We start from the raw sequence: 19,866 nt of genomic DNA on the forward strand, positions 1-19,866 counted from the left end.
GACAGACAGTTAGACAGAGACAGACAGGAAGTTAGACAGGAAGACAGACAGTTAGACAGACATTTAGACAGAGAAAGACAGACAGACAGACAGTTAGACAGAGACAGACAGACAGACAGACAGACAGACATACAGACAGACAGACAGATAGGCAGACAGACAGTTAGACAGAAACAGACAGATAGACAGACAGTTAGACAGACAGGCAGACAGACAGACAGACAAACAGACAGACAGTTAGACAGACAGCGACAGACAGACAGACAGACAGAGACAGACAGGCAGACAAACAGACATAATTAGACAGAGACAGACAGAGACATACAGACGGACAGACAGTTAGACAGACAGACAGACAGACAGGCGGACAGAGAGTTAAACAGAGAGAATGAAATACATTCACAACTTCTACTATGTTGCGCTTCAGGCTATATCTCAGTGTGGCAGTGACCTTAAAACTACATCAGCATTTTATGCTCAGCGAGGTGGAATTTCCATCAGAAATGCACTCAATAACCATTTCTATTTCTGATTTTTAAATGAGCCAGGCCCATGTACTTTTTGCCAACGTGGCAAGATAGTTTTGCAATGCATCAGAAAATAATTGACCTTGATGTTAAAAGCACAGTACAACTAAGAGTGCACAACAACAGCAATACACACAGCGTGGGAGTGGGTTTATACAAAGCAAACAAAGACCAGGGAAACAAAAAGAATGGCGTTTCTGTCTCTCTCTGTCTTTTAAAATAGATGCACCACAATTTGGGCTCACAATGGGTTTATACAGTTTATTTTCATTTCACTGTGTCCTGCATATTTCTAAGTGACTCTCACCTTATTTTTCAGCTGGTAATATGAATTGGAAATACTGTTTACTTCATCTTTCAAATGGTAAATACTCTTTATTATTTACTTAGTATTCAAGTCACATTTTTAAGGATTCAAACTCTAGTTTCTCTAACTTTTGGAGGTGACATTATCAACAATAGGTAGTGAATGGGACATTCATTACAAACAACACAAACAAAGTTTCCAAATAATCTAGCCATTTAGAAGAAGCATCAGCGTTGCAGTTAGCCGTTTTACAATGCAAAACATATTTAGTAACTCCAATATTTTTTTTATTTTTTTTTTTTGGCATTTTAGGCCTTTATTTGGATAGGACAGCTTAGACATGAAACGGGAGAGAGAAGGGGATTGACATGCAGCAAAGGGCCGCAGTGTAAACCTCTATATATGGGGTCCCGCTCTACCAGGTGAGCTGACCTGGCGCCCAGTAACTACAATATTTTTGAGTGTAAATGGTTTTAAACATGCCATTGTTTGTAACCTTTAAAAGTTATTTCAAAGCTTTTATTGATCTGACATCAATGCACACTAATGTTCAACATTGGAATGTGAGGAATGTGAGTTGCAATGGAGCCTTGTCTGGGGTCCCCAACAAAACCCTAGAGAGGCTCCAGTATGTCCAAAACTCTGCCGTCAGGGTCCTCACCCACACCAAGACCTGGCAGCACATCACCCCAACCCTCATCCACCTTCACTGGCTCCAAATTAAGTCCTGCATCACATAAAATCCTCCTCCTCACCTACAGATCCTTCCATGCCCCTGGCCCCACAGTACCTCTCCGACCTCCTCCATCCATACACCCCACCCCGAAGCCTGCGGTCCTCAGACACTGGCCTGCTCTCCATTCCCCACACCAGACTCTGTATCTTGGGAGACAGAGCCTTTAGTGTTGCAGCCCCATCCCTCTGGAACACCCTCCCTGAAGATATCCGAAATACTACATCCCTGGACATGTTTAAAAAACTCCTGAAGCACCACAGCCTACAACCTCCCTTAGTATAGCCACTGTAGTTCTGTAAAGTGTCCTTGGGTTTCATGAAAGGCGCTATATGAATAAAAGTTATTATTATTATTATTTTTAAGTCAGGTATGTCATGGTTGCGGTTTTCTGTTGTGGTTTTTCCTGTTTATTGTTGTTATTTCATTCCCTGTTTGTATGTTTCCCTGTTGTTTGTTTCGTGATTGTGTGTTAGCCATCTTCTTTCTGTGTTCTCTATTTTGTTTTCCTTGTTCTATCCGTGTGTATGTTTTATGCTTTGTAGTGCCCGTTTCTCCTGTGTCTTGTCCATAGACAGTATATAAACTGGACCAACAGATCCCGTTGCTCTGGACGGAGACCAGTGAAGGATATTAGAAGCACTTTTCCGGTGAGCGCTGAGCGTTACTGAGCAGCCTCCAACTGAGAGAGACGACGTAAATGTGACGTGAGCAACCGGTCTGAAAGTTGGAAGTTTTCTGGTAGCTGTGCCAAGAGAAATCTCAATCATTCCCAATCTTGCAGAGACAGAGAGCGTAGGTATATGTAAGGAGATAACATAGGCACAGGCTAATTATTGCTAACTAAAATGCTAGTTAACATTAGTAATTAAACTTAAACAGCTAATGTAAGTCGAAACTGCCTGCGAGCTTCTCCTGTACTATACGGTGATTCCTCTACTATGCAACAGTAAGTCGCGTGGTTATGACATAACGTGAGGTACAAGGTAATGGAGCCTTTTATACATTGTCATGTTTCTTTAGAAATAAACAATGGACAAATAGAGTCTTTACACGCTTCAGATGTAAAGTTATTCACTGTCAAAGCGGCGCCAAAATGAATGGGAGTCAATGGAACGGGAGGTGATGGCTTGGTAGCATCAAAATGGCGCCATAGGAGCTACGCGTTCTGGGGAGAGGCTTACCCTCTTGGTCTTGTCTTGTTTTACTTCCTGCCTTGTATTTTCCTGCCTCTGTGATTGTCTGCCCTGCCCTGGGCACGTTCAATCTCAAAACGGTGTGCACCGTTCTGCTACAGTTTCCTGGTTGAACGACATGTTTCCTCGGAACGGTGTGCAACGGCTTGGAGGCTTGTTTTCTCTCGTTTGGTGGTTGTATCTCTCGTTTATTGGCTGTGTCACAGGTGATACCCAATCAGCAGAGACGTGTCTGTAAACCCGTGGTAATAAAAAGGCAGAGTGCTTGCGCACACAACAGGGTGTTCAACGCAGCCCCGTTTCAGTTTTAAAAAACGCGTTGCTACATTTTGTCGGGGCTGAACTCCTGTTCCTCAGCCCTCTTGTCACCTGTGCCTCGTTTCTACCCTTGTTACGTTGTGTATTTAGTCTGTGCGCTTCCTTTGTCTGGTGTTGCTTTGTCATCATTCTTATGTGAAGAACACAGAAAACCACTGGCACAGGCCGAGTGGTTTTCTGTGTTCCTGGAGTTTTCCTGCGCTTTGGATTTTCACCAGCTCACGTTGTTTTGTTTGTAAATTGTCCTTGTGTTTTTTTTTATTAAATTCTTTTATACCAACTGCTGCCCTCTCCTCGCCTCATTCTGCATTTGGGTCCAAGTCTGAACCAGCCGTGACAAGGTACAAATGTGAAGTTGCACATGTCCTACCTCTTCATTGGCTGCGTTGAGTTTGGAGGTCAGCTCATCTCTCAGCTCGTCCAGCTGCTGCCTGAGAATCGTCTTCTGCTCCTCCAGTGAAAGGCGCTCACTCTCAAACTGCTGCTCCAGCTCCTGTGGGGGAAAAAACAACCAGAAACACACATCTTTCAAAACCAGTGAGCAATAAAAGGCAAAGAGCGTCAACGAGGAACGTAAGTGGATCTGTAAATCACATGCAGGTGAAACAAATCATGTACCTGATCAGTGAAGATGTTCATGTTTCATTGGAAGCCATGTGACATTTTATTAGTATTCTCAGTTATAAACATGTTGCGAGCATGGCTTAAACAGGAAGTGGATGTGTTGGGCCAGAGTAGCCGCCCGCAAGGGACATTCTAACCTAAAGCGAACGCACCCTCAACGGGGCAGGGATCATTTCATTGGTCAACACTACCTATACCCGGCATTCTGTTGGTTGGTGGATTTTGACAGGGTTGTAACACAAAACATTTGAGAGCGCAGGAGAAATCCGAGGAGCGGCCTGAGTACAAGGAGAAGGGCTAAAGCTGACAGCAGGAAATATGTCCAAGCAACATCATATCGGAGTCCAAGCAGAAAGTTTGAGCAGAAGCAGAGCAAATCCAAATCGCGAGCAGGGGCTATTTGAATGTGAGAGCAAGGTTTTGAGTGAAATTATTACAAAATCTGAATGTGAAATCAATGAAAAATGCTCTCAAATTGAAAGAACGCGCTTTTGAATAAAGATAAGAATAAAACTCCATATGTTGGAGGCTCAGGATGACGTACTGAAAAGGTTTATTTTCAGAATGGACATCAACTCCAGTGTCCAGTCCCTAGGTTTGTTGAAGACTTGTGTGCGCGTATTTGGTCACATCATTCCGATAATTATTAATTCCATGTCTGTGTCTAAAACATTGGAAAAGCTTGAGCAGATAATAAATAAATAACACTCAACAAGCTTAAAGACAAAACTTGCTAAAGAAGTCCACTGGGGACCACCTACAATCTTAAAATCTGAGAAAAGTCCTTCAGTTAGATTCATGCAGCTTAGGTGGTGACCAAAACAGTTTGTGTGATGCACCTAAACCTTATAATGGTAGGGAAAACGCTGAACTCTGACAAACACAACTCAAATTCTTCATGTATGTGCAGTATTTTGCTCAGTTGTGGTGCAAATCCAGAACTTGCCTTCTTCGCTCCTATTTGTTTGGCTCTCACTGCATTCATCTGTGCAAAATGTCTAAAAATACTTTAAACTATTTCGATGTCCTTGACAGAGAAGACAGAGAAAGAGCTCCATCACTGTAACCATAATAAAGCTTAATATGCATGCTGATGAATGGGAAACGATTTCTGTTATAGCGTGCAATGATTGCTGCTTTCCAAGGACAATTAGAGCGGAGGGAAATTGCTGTAATGTCAAATGAAGTTTGCCACTATTATTCATTACAAAGGAGGATGGAGATTGTAATGCCCGTAAAAAGCATTCAGTGCAATGACTACTGTGACATAGTTCCATGAAAATGAATAGAACATAACAGAAATGTATCTGAATGGAAGAGAGTTAAAAATCACAATAATTCATGTGTAATGCTTAATGAAATCTTGTATTTCACCAGCCACAGAGTGGAGGAAGTTTCTCGGTTGGCATTGTAATAACTTTGAGAAATTATGACTGACTGACACAAATATGCATCTGTGAACAGTTTATAATTTGGTACAAAGAATCACAGATTGGCCTCAAAATGATCCAGAGTTTGCAAATGCCACCTGTTCAAACACTCCCACGTCAGTCCGCTCCTGTTTTTCTCTACCAACCAGCTCCTCGTTGTTGCTTGCAATAGTTCCAACACTCGTATGCAACCCTAAAAAGCCAAGAGTGGGGCCAGTACCTGCCCAGCACCAGGCTAAGATGAAATCCCAAGCTGCATCAAGATCTGTCCGGTCTACTGTTCGTCGGAAGCCTTCTTCTCCCACAAGTCCTCACAAAGGCTTTCCTTGAGACTATTCCTTGCTTGTGAATCTAATGGTGAAATGGGTTTCATGCAGAAACCGGGATAACTTCCATTTTTACATGTTGCTTAGTTTCTTCTAGGGATGATTACCAAAGTACTGCTTTGTTTTAGCTGCTGCGCTAACTATATGCTAGTAAATGGATTGCATCTATATTAGTGGTGGGCGGATCGATCCAAATATCGATAATATCGATACCAACGTTGGTATTGATATTGATCAATACCAGTGTAAATGAGATCGATACTTTAGTTTTAGTTTCTCTCCGGTATGCACTGCTGCGGTTTCATCAAAGAGGCGACCTGGCTGTCTGTGTCTTGGCAAGTACCGCTGCTTTCAAGTGCAGGCACAATTTGCTCCTCTTCCCCCCTCTTGTGATTTGATGTTGTACCGTCACATGACTCAGCGGCGCCAGGCAAACAAGCAAGCAACCAGCCAGGCCCGGCATCGGCCAGCAGCAAATACACACAAGCAGGACAGAGACGGAGCAGAAGAATGGCAGAGAGGAAGAGGAGCACTGTGTGGCTATATTTTCAGGCCAAAAATGAAACAACGGCATGCTGGGCTGTAAGATACACAAGACAACAACACAACATAACACAACAAATTTATACAAGCATATGAAAATTCTGTCCTGGGTTTTAACTTATAAATAATCCAAAGGGAAATCCCTAAAACACTTTAAGGTCATGAAAATTCATTCAGATTTAGCGATTTGATGATGAATCCACCTTAATTATTAAAAAGTATCGGTATCGTATCGAATCGATATCGGCGATACTAGCCCTGTATCTACTTGGTATCAGATCGATACCAAATTTTGCAGTTTCGCACACCACTAATCTATATAGCCTATTTCTAGTCAACCACTAAGGGAGCTTTTCACACCTGAAAAGACCAATGTTCATGTTTTTGGATTTGATCTGGTAGGTTTTGGTTTCACACTGCAGTTATGCAAGCGCACTAAAGAACTATACGTGACAAAACTACGTCCTGTCGTCATGACATACGTAAGCTGCGTGTCTGGGCTTTCCCGTCCTCTTGTATCCTCTCTCTGTGTCAGAGTTTTTCCAACTGACTGCTGCTCTCCCCGTGCTGACGTGGCTCTTGTTTTGTTGCGTTGTTGAGAAGTAAGACACGGGAACTTAATTTGTGTTTTAAGGAGCTGTAGCATTTATTCAGAGACAAACTGAAACCTACACTGTACATTTACTACCACTTAACAAGTAAACTGCTGATGTATTCTCTGCTCTGATAGCCGACAGCTGTCTACTCTGAGCGCATTCACCGTCTCTCTCTCTCTCTCTCTCACATGTACACACTAAGCACTGCGCTATTCCTTAAAGGAGCTCCCCCGGTCTCTGTATTTGGTCTGAAAGTCCGAACCATCCAAAAAAAGCTTTCACACGTGGTTCAGCTTGATCCGGACCGAGACTACCTCTTTTGGTCAGACCAAATTTTGGCTGTTTGGTACGGACCGTGGTCCGGGGGAGGTTTCACACCTGTAATTTTGGTTCGGATCAAACTGAAAAGTCCGAAATTCCGGACCAAACGAGGAAGGTGTGAAAGCCCCCTGAAAGCGCTTTACACACTTCAGGCACCATTCACCCCATTCACACACACATTCATACACTGGTGGAACAGCCAACAGAAGCAATTTGGGGTTCAGTATCTTGCCCAAGGACACCTGTAGACTGCAGGGGCTGGGGAACCGCCGACCTTCCCAATGGTAGACAACCACTTTACCTCCTGAATAATTGTTTTGGCCCTTTGGGACAGCAGAACAAACATTAAATACAACACTGATGATACTTAATACGTTAGCAGACAAATGCCTATTTACACATCGGGCAGAAACAACAGTCTATTTACCCTGCTTTTAGCTCTAGACTGTTTAGCTTGCTAAATGCTAGTTGCTATTGTTGCTTGTCGGCTGTTTTTGTTTTTGCATTGTGCTACAATGCTTCATAGAGCTGAGGGGAACTGTAGAGCTAGGTCATAATTATCTGTGGGTGTGTCACTACAAGCAGCTTCTTTCGTATTACACACGGCCATTTGATCCGTTGTTATACAAATATTTATTAGCACAGCTTTAAACACTTTGTCCTACATTTTCTAGTATCATTTAAGACTATAAAGCAGTAAGTAAAGTACCACAGAACTATTTCAATCAAAAGCTGTACTCTAGATTTAGTTGAAAAAAGACAATCCAATCATTTTTGTTATGTCAGCTAATGGCTAAGATGATATTAATGCTCCCAAATGTCTTAATCATATATACTACAGTACAAAAGGTTCAAATCCTTGGCCATCTTTTACAAGAGCTTGTACCAGTGTTTTTCTGGACATCAGAAAAGGTGAATTACTTAACAATAGTGAGACCCTGACACTGTATTATTGCAGGTGTACTTTGACATAAAAAGTAATTTCAATGCACCCCATCAGATACCCAAATCTCAACCATGAAATGCAATCATTATTAAAAAAAAAAAAAATTCAATGTGAACAACTGAATTGGTGGAGATCTTTATTGATGTGTTTGGTGACTTCCATCAGTCTGCTGATATGAAGGACACGACAGAAGGAATCTTCTTCCCAATTGGTCGATTCCGAAACACACAAAGTTGGATGGGGAGGAATCTAATATGACACATCAGGATTCCTGTCATACCTTGTCGTTCGATATGGAGGGCGAGACCGAGGTACTCCAAACCTATTCATTTGAATTCCAAACCCAGCCTTCTCACAGACAACTCTCATTATAATTTGATGTGATGAAAGAATAGAGGTGATGAAAGAAAAGATGATTAACTAGACATGATAAAACGCGGAGAGACAGAAGAATGAAATGACGGAGGGATGAAGAGGCATTTCTTCTTTCTTTCTCGCGTTTCTGCCCCCATGATTTTGCAGAAAATCTGGAGCGAGGGAATGAGAAGTGAATGAATGCTGCCTGCTTCCTGTCACTCATTCAATCTGGACATTTCTGCACCAACACTGGCAGCATAATCATGAACAGGAGTGGGGAATTGATGTGCTTATCAGAACACAGCGGGAGGAAATAAGAGGCCATGAAAATCACACAGGCCCAGAGAGTCTGCATATGGAATGCATATAAAATAAGTATGGAAATGCATAACGCTCTTCTCTTAATGCAGCTGTCAGCTCTGATCGGGTTTACTGTGGAATATCATTTAAAACAGGTCCTCATTATGCAACTTTGATGCAAGAGAATATTTGATCACTTGCCTCCACATGGCTGTGTGTGACTGGAATAAAAGGGCCCTGTGGAGATTGGGCATCATCACGAGGCTGGTGGAGCTGCATGCCTCGGCTGTAGTCAAATTAGCGTTAGTGGGCATTCACACCAAGAAAAGTGATCCGGCCATTTGTCGCAGGGTTATGCGGCAGAGGTGGGTGTCAATGAAACGGCCCGTTTGTGTGAAGTCCTGTTGTGTTCTTAAACTCCCCAACAGAGCACAAGTATACTTTATATTTCACAATTACTGTTTTCCGTCAGAGGGGGGGGCACAAGAGGGAGCAAGTGCTGCAGGTTGTTTTGTTAAAGCCAGTGTGGTCAGTGGAATTATAGTCAGGATTAACAGGATGTACTGGGATAAAGCCTGACATCAGATATCATACCCCCCACCCCCACTATCTTTTTTGCTAGGGCATGGTTGCTGCATCCGGGGCTTAGCGCCGCCCAGGATGGTTGTGATTGGTCTAAAGAAATACAAGCAAGCCAGAGCGTTTTTTTCCCCTCTCACAGAATAGATAAGCGGCGTAGCCAGTCCATACTCCAGCGCTGATACTGACACTGCTGAGAGTAGGACCCTAACATTAAACTGTACTTTTTGTTCATACAATGTTCATATTACATAGCCATATTTATTCTGCTCTTATAAGGTAACTGCTAATACACTGCACATATTTATATTTCATTTACATTACTCTAAACCACGTTCTGTAAACCAACTGTACACTACTGTCTACACTGCACTATTTCTCTCGTCTGTCTATACCTGTCTATACTTATATCACAGTGCACTTTTCTGCTCTTTTTGCACCTCTGGTTGGACGCAAATTGCATTTCGTTGTCTTTGTACTTGTACTCTGCACAATGACAATAAAGTTGAATCTAATCTAATCTAATATAATTTATAAGGTGTCACCAAGTCACCAGTATCCTTTATCAATCCCACATTGATTGTCTTAATATCTGTAATAGAGTTAATGCTTTTGAGGTTGTGGCTCTTAAACGTTGGCACTCTTTCCTTTTGGACTTAATTCAAGATCTTTGGACACCTTTAAAAAAAATGGTGTAATTTAATATAATATATAATTATTATAATTAAGATATTTCTATTTTAATTTAGTATATTCATGGCGTTTTTACTTTGTGTTCTACATATACACAATTTAAATTTAATTTTCTTATTAATCTATGCAATCAAAATGCAGCGTCTGACTGTGCCAACACAGTATCTACCAGACTTGCACTAATAACGTTGTAAGAGCCAGTTAAGCACATATACATGTATTAAGTAAATTGGTTATAATGGTTCAAGAGTGTTTTTAGCGTGTATGCAAAAATGGTACGCAACTTAAGTTGTTTATGCTAATCCAACACAAAGAACTACAGCCTCGAAAATGACCACAGAGTCGAACAAACACCTCTCTGACACTGTGCCAACAACTGCAGATTTATGCATTTGAACCATGCATTACAGTGAAAAAGGGTTTCTGTTCTGCTAAATCTGGAGGTTGCCTTTTCAGGATTTGTCTCTCTTTATAAAATGTTGTTTTCTAGGTTGTAGAAATAATGTAATAGTAGTAATGAATGTAATGATGTTTTCTTTGAAGTACCTTCAAGAGAAATGCACATAGCTCTTAAACCTGCTTCTGCTGACCTCACTGCAGCTGAGGAGGAAGGAATAGACCTCCCTGGTTCCCAAACAGAAACTCTCATGTTCTTCGCAAGGAGTAAAAATACATACCATAGAATATGCAGTAGACAAGCAGTGTAAAAGTGCCATCTAAGAAATGGGTGTATATTGTATGTATGAGCTTAAGCCCTGTTAGGGTCGCCACACACTGTGCTAAGTAAGTAGCAGTGAAATATTTATGCTGCAAGTTTTAGAAACGCATGCACGCACGCATGCACACACACACACACACACACACACTTTAACAATTTATTTAAGTCCACTCGAAGGAAATAACTTACAGGGACATACATACTTTAAATGCAGTTAAATACATATACACAATCATGGGCCATTGGCATACTTCAGGTCTTCGTAATATTAAGAATATCCCCTCCGTTCTCACGGGTATAAGTAACAGCGTCTTCGCCATATATGGTGGCTGCCACACACACACACACACACACACACACACACACACACACACACACACACACACACACAAGGTTCCCTCAGCCAAAGCTGAAATCCATCTCTTTCACCATCACCATCATTTCGTCCTAATTTTGATTACTTTACTCACTTTATACTCTCCACTGCCAGTTTTATGTGGAGTAAATGTCATCAGCGTACAAGCAGGATTATGAATTTCATTTTAAGGGTCCTGCACCCATTTAAATGTCAAAACTCCCACACCTTTTCCAGACCTTCATTTCCTGATGTGTTTGAAAGATTTAGGTGCTCAACATAATAAGTCACATAGTCATTTTTGCCTGTAAAAAAAAAAATCTGAGTTATCATTAAAAGTGACAAATATCAAACTATGTGGTGTAATGAAATGCAAAAATGTTCTAAGATCTGAAAATGAAACCACTCTTTGAATGTGCATTTCCACACCTCTTCACATGTGTAGGTAGTGTGTTAATCTAATTAGTACTTTACTGTCTCCTGCCCAACAGCACATTAAGCAGCTATGTGCCTTTGTGTGTGAATAGGAGAAGCAGCAGTTTTAGCATTGCCCAAAAATAGCACATGGAGCATCTTATCACCTGTGTGAGTCATCAGGCAGGCTGCGAATAGTTTCCTCATGTGGTTCCCATCGTCTGCCACATCTCCCAACTTTGTTTTCATTGAGAATTTATTTGTATGCGTCTTTTTTTAAATAATTTTTACATTACTGACAGAACCTCATGCAGGCTACCCACATTTCAACCAGTTCATGTTATGTGAGCTCAGAGGTGTTCTAAATGACATTTCTGTGACATGAAATATGAATGTGCTCCCACGTCAGTAGGCTGCATTTCCTCCCTTGCCAGCTTCTTAGTCACCGTTATGGCCCCTTTTGATGTATTGTATTCTATAGACAACCTAAACAAACTGCACATTTTCTGCAGGTATCTGAGCTCCTCCATTTGTTACGCCTACGTGTGATGTTTTATTAATATTCATATCTGCCGTGCAGAGAGATTATCTTTATTTATCTTTATTCAGTATGTATAAGGGGCTGTCTTTTCACTGAGTCATTCTTTGGAAATTGTCGCTGGTTTTGCTCCTATTGGCATGACATTAGAGGAAGCATCAGCTTCACTGACTCACTAGTCATTTTTGCTGCATTTTTGACTCCTAGATATTTTTGCAGTAAATGTAAAACAACGTTTTAAAAAGCACACTCAGGTATTGAACAGGAAATGCAAGACAGGGGGCCAATAAACTACAAAATAACTTCTTGGTTCCATATGATGTCTTCTATAAATAAATAAAAAATGCCATAACCCAAGGGTCCTTTTAAATGTAATGGATCCTGTCGGTACGGTCATTAAATCCAAGCACTCCCTGAAAAATGGTCTCTTGGTCTGTCTTCCTCCTAGTTTAGCAGAAATAAACTTATATCAAATCATAATCGTGTCCATTGGATATCAGAGTTCCCATTTCAAACACAGTCTGAAACCTGTCTTAAGGAAGCCCCATCTAGCTCTTATCACCCTTATGTTTACAGCAAATAAATTCTGAGAGAAACAAGATCCAGTTATTCATAGTAAACAAACAGTATGGCCTAATGATGGCAGTGAAAAGCCTTTTTATTAACATATTTACATCTACGGTTATAACAGCACCTTTAGCTGATATAATATGCTGTTCTGCCATATTCACTCCCAGAATCTAGCATTTTCCTTAAAACCAGAGAGAAATAGGACTCAATTTCTTTGCATATTAACTTTTACAGACTGTGAAAAAGGTAATACGAGGCGTTTCAGAATAAATATATAACATATGGACATTATCTGTAGTTCAATGCCAACAATTCCCCTATTTCCTTCAATAACTGTTTTCATATCAAGACAGAAACGCTTCTGGAACAACATTTAGACACTACAAATCTACAATTTAAGTAGACTCTCAAGGAACCGAGAGCTCATGGCTTCCTTCCAGCTCTTGTAACAGATTGTACAGTCAGTGAACAATGTGTGGGGGCTCAGAGGTTAGAGAGGCAGGCGTGCGACCGGTTACGCTGAAATCCCTCAACCAGCTGGCAGAGTGTCTGTTGAGAAGTAAATGAGTGCTGCTGTACCCTCTCTGACTATGGTTATACTTTATAAACTCTATTTTTGGATGGAGGTAATAATATATTTAATTAGTCAGAATTCAAGATGTATACTTTTTTTATCTGAACTTATGTACTCCGTTGATTTTTTTAACTGTAAAACTTTTGACGAGAAAGGAGACCGATGTACATATGCATTTTGGACTATGCCTTGTTTATGTTAATATATTGTTACCCCCAAAATTGAATGAGTTTTGATTCAAAGACCAATAAAAACTCGGTCACAAAAAAATGAACTGTATTTATAGGGATGGGTACCAATGTCCAGTGTCAGGGTCAATATACTGTACCTCCACACACACACACACACACACACACACACACACACACACACACAATATGACTGTGGTTAGCGGTATGGTGCTGATCAAACTAAAACATATGCAGACACCACAGGATGTCTGTCATAAATAATCACCACTGATTCATTAACAGGTACTGTGTAACATCAACAGACTGAAGTGGTGTGACAGGTCCAAATTTTTTTGGCAGGCGACAACTCCAGAATGCAGAGAGACCGAGAGGGAGACAGCTTGTATTTTGACTGACTCATTCCTGAGTATCGTACATATTGGACAACAGGAATAGTGGAAACTGTGAAATTACAAAGGTGTTTATCAATGTGTCACTACTTGTATCCATCCAGTAGTGAAACAAGTATTAAGATCCTTGACTTTAAACTGCGCTACTCAATATTTTCATATTAACAATACATGAAATAACTTAATGTAATGTGATAGCAGTTGCTCAATCTCACAGTGATGAAACCCACAAAGAAAGTGTGCTGTTCTGCTCAGCAGTACAGAGCATTGAAGCATCTTTCAGCTCATTGTTTGGTTTTACAGCCCTTTCTCTCTGTTATCACTCTCACCGCTCTCATCAACTCAGCCACAGCAGGCAGCAGTTTTCACTGAAAATGTTCTTATTACCCTGCAGTACACAGCCTGCTCAGCACCAAACGGCACATAGACATAGTTTGTGACTACCAGGTGAACACTGTAGAACATTTGGCAGCTAAAAAGTCAGATCTTTCTTTTTTTTTAAGGAGTTAACAGAGATCAAAAACTCTAAACTCTAGAGTTAAACTCCTTTTAACTCTAGAGCTAAAAGGAGAGTAAATAGTGGACTTACAGTATATTCGACAAGTCTCCAAAAACACAACTCCAAATTAATACTTATGTTGCTTATTGTTTGCTGGATGCATAAATAGGCAACTAATTGCTAACACGTTTGCAACAACAGCGGTGACGACAACAACAACAACTATAAAAGGTGATAATATGTCAAAGTTAAAGGCGGTGTGTTTTGCTGTCCCCAAGTTGCCACAAAAAAACAATATTTTTTTCTTTAAATAAAAGTACCAATACAAGAATGTTACTTCTTTACTTAAGCAAGTAAATGAATGTAAGTCAAAAATAAAATGTACTTAAAGTATCAGTACAAGGAGAGATGTCGAGAATGTTGTATGTGGGTGAGATAAAGCTAACAGTAACTACTTTGTATATCGTTGGTTACTTAAATCTATACCAAAACATCATGTTTTATAAGCTGATTACATTGCACATTATTTGATGCCATTTTTTAAAAGCTGTAAAGTAACTAGAGACTACAACAATCAGATAAATGTAGTGCGGTTGAGTAAAAGTATAAAGTTGAACAATATTACCAGAGACGGTTTAGAACCAAGACGCCCCAACTCACAGTTATTTCCTGTATCTGTGTCACGTGGGACAAATATTGGACCCATTTTTCACAAGCCACATATCTCCAGAATATTCAGACACTAAAAGGGCATTTTTCAGACGCACACATCAGGAGAAAACGAGCTTTGTTCGAGACCTGTTTCTGTCTCAGCAACAAACTCTCGCGAGATCTGGGAACACAGACAAGCTAAGGTCAACTAACGTTCGCGAACCACCCTGACAAAAAATGTTCATAATGCTAAATATGGCTTTTAGTTGTGTAAATATTGAATGTCAGTGAAAGAAAATATCAATAAATAATGCAAATAGGAGACGGGAAGTGTGTACCATTTCATACCATTGGTGCAGTGTGTAATGCGCTATCTTTAGTTATAGAGAATGTTTGATATTACCTATTGCACTAAATGTACTTTGTTACTTTCTACCTCTGTTGTCCATAAAGAGAGTAATACTTCTAAATCACTGGGGGAAACAAGCATCCCAAGGACACCATCTTTATGGCTTGAGATGAGCCCTGAGCTTGATGATGCTGGATCAATTAAAAACATACAGCTGTTTGTTTTCCTCCAGCTTTGAGCAATAAACGCTGATTACACAAAGACGCAGCGATCTGAAAATTAATCTTGATTTTTGTTGATTGTGCCCGGCGAGCTCACCATCTGATGCACCCTCTGTCAGACGTATTATTATTTTCTTGATAGTCCATCACATTAGAGATAAACAACACAGATATAGAGTTACCTATGAAGGGTAAACGTCAGCCTGTAACGTGAATGGTGTAGGTGGATAGAGCTAGCAGTTAGCTCAAAGAGTCGACAAACAACTGAACGGAGATTTTACGCTGATACTATACTCTACAACATCGACCATACAATGCCAGGTCTCCACGGTGCTATATTTACTTATCATACATGAGCAGTAGTACATATAGCGTAACCCACACCAACTCGTTAGTGAAATCTCTTTCGATATGTGTCGGCAGAGACGGTTTAGAACGACGCTAGGGCTGAACGATTTAAAGAAAAAATATAATTGCGATTTAATGGCCAGATTTTGCGATTACGATTCGATTTGCGATTATTATTTTTTAAAGTTTAGCTAAAGTTCTAGCCTGACAAGCCAGACCCACATCAAGATGTTGGGTCTGGGAACTCCCCATTGGCAGGGCTCAATCCGAGGGGCGGGATAACCGGTTGTCTTTCAAATTCCCTCTGCACTCATAGCCAACCACAGCAACCCTAGTTGATAGATTAAACTTTTGCTGTATCCGGTCGGCAAAACGCCGAACACATCTTCCTTTTTTAAGAATGACTTCAGTGCTTAACTCTAAGTCTTCCAGAGTCGCGGCTAAAGCCATTTCGAAAGACCGCGGTTCGCCAGCAAGAGCAGCCATCATCTTTGTTTTCAAGTAGCAGGGAATTCACGCGGAACCGTCGCAACTCTGCCGCCCTTATGTTAAGCCCGCCCACCGACTCTATAGACGATGTGATTGGTCTGACCAGAATTTGTTTTTTCCAGCTCGCAAGCCAACGGAGAGTTGCTAGACTGACCCTGGCTGCAAATTACATTTAGCTGCCGCTAGGGTGCGTCTAGATTTCTAGGCTACTAAAGTTCAATATTGTCTGTGTAAAAGATAAAACATGTCATGGAACATTATAACATGAGACACCATCAAAACTGCTCTATATCGTTATGCGAGGAACATAGATATGAATTTCCGGCGTGATATCATCAGCATTCCAAGTGATATCTAACATTATTCCAGCATTTATTTTACAAAAAACATAAAAAAAAGTAAATATAATAATAAAAACAGGAATAAATAATGTTAAACCAAATGTTACACCAAACATTCAACTAAATATTGCACATTCGATTAATTGTGGCCTTCACGATTAGCCAATCGCATTCTTTCAAATCGCGATTTCGATTTGAAAACGATTATTCGTTCAGCCCTACTGGACGCCCCAACTCAGAGTAGTTTCCTGTATCTTTGTCACATGGGTTTCGCCAGGTCCTGAAGTGAACGTGAACACAGATAATGACCGACTCCTTCGCCCCATAATCACCAAAGTAAATATTGGACAAATTCTTCAAAAGCCACATATCTCAAGAACAATCTGAAACTAAAATTTTTCAGGATAAAATTAACTTTGTTTGAGACCTGTTTCTGTCTCGGGACCAAACTCTTGTGAACACAGATAAGATAACGTCAGCTAACGCCCTAACAAAACTAATCTCCGTGATGTCTTTCCCTGTGAAAATATCTAATGTTAGCAAAAGAAAATATTAACAAATTATGCAAAAGAACTTTTAATCCATCCGCACGACGTTCACTACACTTTCAAATGAGGCCACGCCCATTTAGCAGACAGGAAGTTTGTACCATTCCATACCATAGGTGCTGCTTGAAATGCATTATGTTTGGTTATAGAGGATCTTTGGTTACACTTTACTTGAAGGTATCTACATAAGAGTGACATGACACTGTCATGAACGTGTCCTAAACATTATAAACAAGTAATAAACGTTTATGACATAACGCTTCTGTCATTAAGTGTCATTCGGTTCTTGTCATGACAAGTTAGGGTTAGGGTTCATGTGTCATGACAGTGTCATGTGTTCATGACAGTGTCATGTCACTCTTATGTAGATACCTTCAAGTGAAGTGTTACCGGATCTTTGGTGTCGGTCCATCTTAGGAGAGAAGACTGCAGCGGCACGTTTTCACACTAGTACATCGCCATAGTAACAGAGGGAGGCACCACCTTCTACTACTAAGCATTGCAGTTATAAGTCTGGTTGTTACAAGCCCTGCATGCTGTATTGGTCCAACCATGGAGGCCATGAGTATATGTTAATGTCTGTGTACTCACAGCCAGCATGCGGTTCTTGTCCTTCTCGGCGTTGCTGAGAGCGTTCTCCAGGGTCACTCTGTGTTTCTTGGCGACTTCCTCCAGAGCTCGAGCCTGGCTCTCCTTCAACTGGCTGGCCTCCTCTTCGGATCGAGCTCGCACATTGTTCATCTCTTTGTCGTGGGACGACTTCTCATCTTGCAGGGTCTGACGAAAACAGAAAATGAATATGCATGCATACGCATTTTAAAAAATATACTCAGAGGTGAATGCTGTTACAGACGACACACACACACACACACACACACACACACACACACACACACACACACACACACACACACACACTAGGGCTGCTCGATTATGGAAAAAATCGTGATCACGATTATTTAGGTCAATATTGAAATCACGATTATTTAACACGATTAGTCATTGACTTTTGGAAAGTTGTTGCAATTGTTGAAGTTAAAAAAACAGTGAAACAGTTAAATCAACAGTGAAAACACCTTGAACTGTCAAAGCTTCCCTTCATACTTTTCCCGTTTCAACTTTTTTTTTCTCATTCAGAACACGAGACAAAATGAGAGTTTACTTGCAAAACGTAGTGTGCAAAAAAAAAAAGTTTTTCTAGATTACTCTGTAATCGTTTTTTGTGATCGTTAGAAGCCAAAATCATAATCGTAATCAGAATTTCGATTAATTGCACATCCCCAACATACAGACAGACAGACAGACACATATGACTGATATGCTGTATTTTTCAGCCACATTGTCAAGTGTTCACTAAAGTGGCATTCTCTCAGTCTGTTTCTCACCATATTCATATTTGTTATTCCTAAAGGACCAAAACCCAACAAGCTGAAAACAGAACATTTTGTTCCAGAATCTATTTGGGATTATTGGTAAAGGGTTATTAATTATGGAGCTATCGAGCCTATAATCAGTCAGCAACATAACCCTACCAACAAAAACTGCAAACAGATGCTGCAAATCTTTACAGCTGTGTCCTGAGATGGCACATTAACAATTCAATTTGATCATTGAGACTCATCGACCAACATGTACAGCTGCTTGCCATATAATAGAACACAGTTTTCTCTTGTTGCCAAAACACTTCCCTTCAGCCTGTCCTAAAACATGTATAATGTATACTCTATTTGGCCTATACCAGTCATTTTAAAACGAGTGAGCATCTGGCAGATTATTGAATATATCAGACATTGGCAACAACATGAAAAAAAACTATTTTCATTTCCCACCAGGGATCATATTGATGATGTCTAATCACTTGAAACCAGAGGGCTGTTTTGGAAATCTACCAAAAAACGTCCATCAAGCTGGTCAAACTGAGCAAGACTGCTGTGTTGTCATATGGCAAACAAACCAAAGCGGGGATAATATGAACAACAGGGCACGAAAACAACTTGGGAGGTTAATTTATCCTTTTGCAGAGAGAGGACAAGGGGGAAAAGCAAGATCCAAAAACATACAGTACATGTGGAAAAGAAAATGTTAATAAGAGACAAGGGAAAAGAAACCTCTCTCGTTAATGTAATGACTTTCCCACAACATTTTATAATTAAGTCAGAGCACTAACATTATCTGAAATGTTCTTTCTCTCCCAACTTGCTAATGTTGCTTATTTTCAAACACAATCGATCCAAAAATCACTCCTTAATGCAAAGAAGTTAGAAAACACTTCACAGTGGAAAAACCCACTTTGACATTACCAGAATTGTTTTTTTTTGTTTTTTAAACTTAACGATTTTAAGGTTAGAAAACACCCCAGCAACAGTGTTCTCACCAACAGCCAGATTACTGCAAATAATACTAAAGTAATATCAGAAATGAGTTGAGCACTGAGGGACGCTGCTGCTGCCGTAACAGGAAGATGCCTAAGTTTAAGTTGTGTGAGATCTTCACTTATCCTCAGGAAGACATTCAAATTCACAGCAGCCTCGCTCTGTGGGCGAACACTCCCAGCTCCCAGAGGATTACACTGCACAAATGTCAGAGATAAAGGGATTGGAAAACACACATGAAGCAGCAGCACTTGACATTTACTGTCAGCTGTGGTTGGTCTGCTGAATACACTGTTCCTTAAATCATTTGGCCTTTAAGCTTATTTGTTTTTAAAAAGAGGAGCGTTTTCTTTTTTTTCCAAAGTTTATAAATGCAGTGATCGACAGGTTTGATCCCTTTAACAGAATGATTGCATGCCCAGTTTTGCTGCTTTTTGCTCATAATGCATATACAATTGATTGCATACTTATGATTTATTGGAACTTTTCTGCAACAGAATGAT

General features: G+C 40.4%; 1 protein-coding gene across 6 annotated transcripts in view; it reads right to left on the bottom strand.

Annotated features, from left to right (window-relative positions):
* fam184a (family with sequence similarity 184 member A) overlaps window positions 1–19,866 on the bottom strand; it is a 161,393-nt gene that overhangs the window by 64,559 nt on the left and 76,968 nt on the right. For all 6 annotated transcript variants that reach the window (XM_031321935.2, XM_031321933.2, XM_031321936.2 and 3 more), the window contains exons 9-10: window positions 17,583–17,768; window positions 3,452–3,574 (exon numbers count right to left, since the gene is read on the bottom strand). In XM_031321935.2, coding sequence (XP_031177795.1) covers window positions 3,452–3,574; window positions 17,583–17,768 — 309 coding nt within the window. The remainder of the gene's footprint in view (window positions 1–3,451; window positions 3,575–17,582; window positions 17,769–19,866) is intronic.

The sequence above is a fragment of the Sander lucioperca genome, chromosome 19 (genome assembly GCF_008315115.2).
Source record: "Sander lucioperca isolate FBNREF2018 chromosome 19, SLUC_FBN_1.2, whole genome shotgun sequence".
Taxonomy (NCBI): Eukaryota; Metazoa; Chordata; class Actinopteri; order Perciformes; family Percidae; genus Sander; species Sander lucioperca.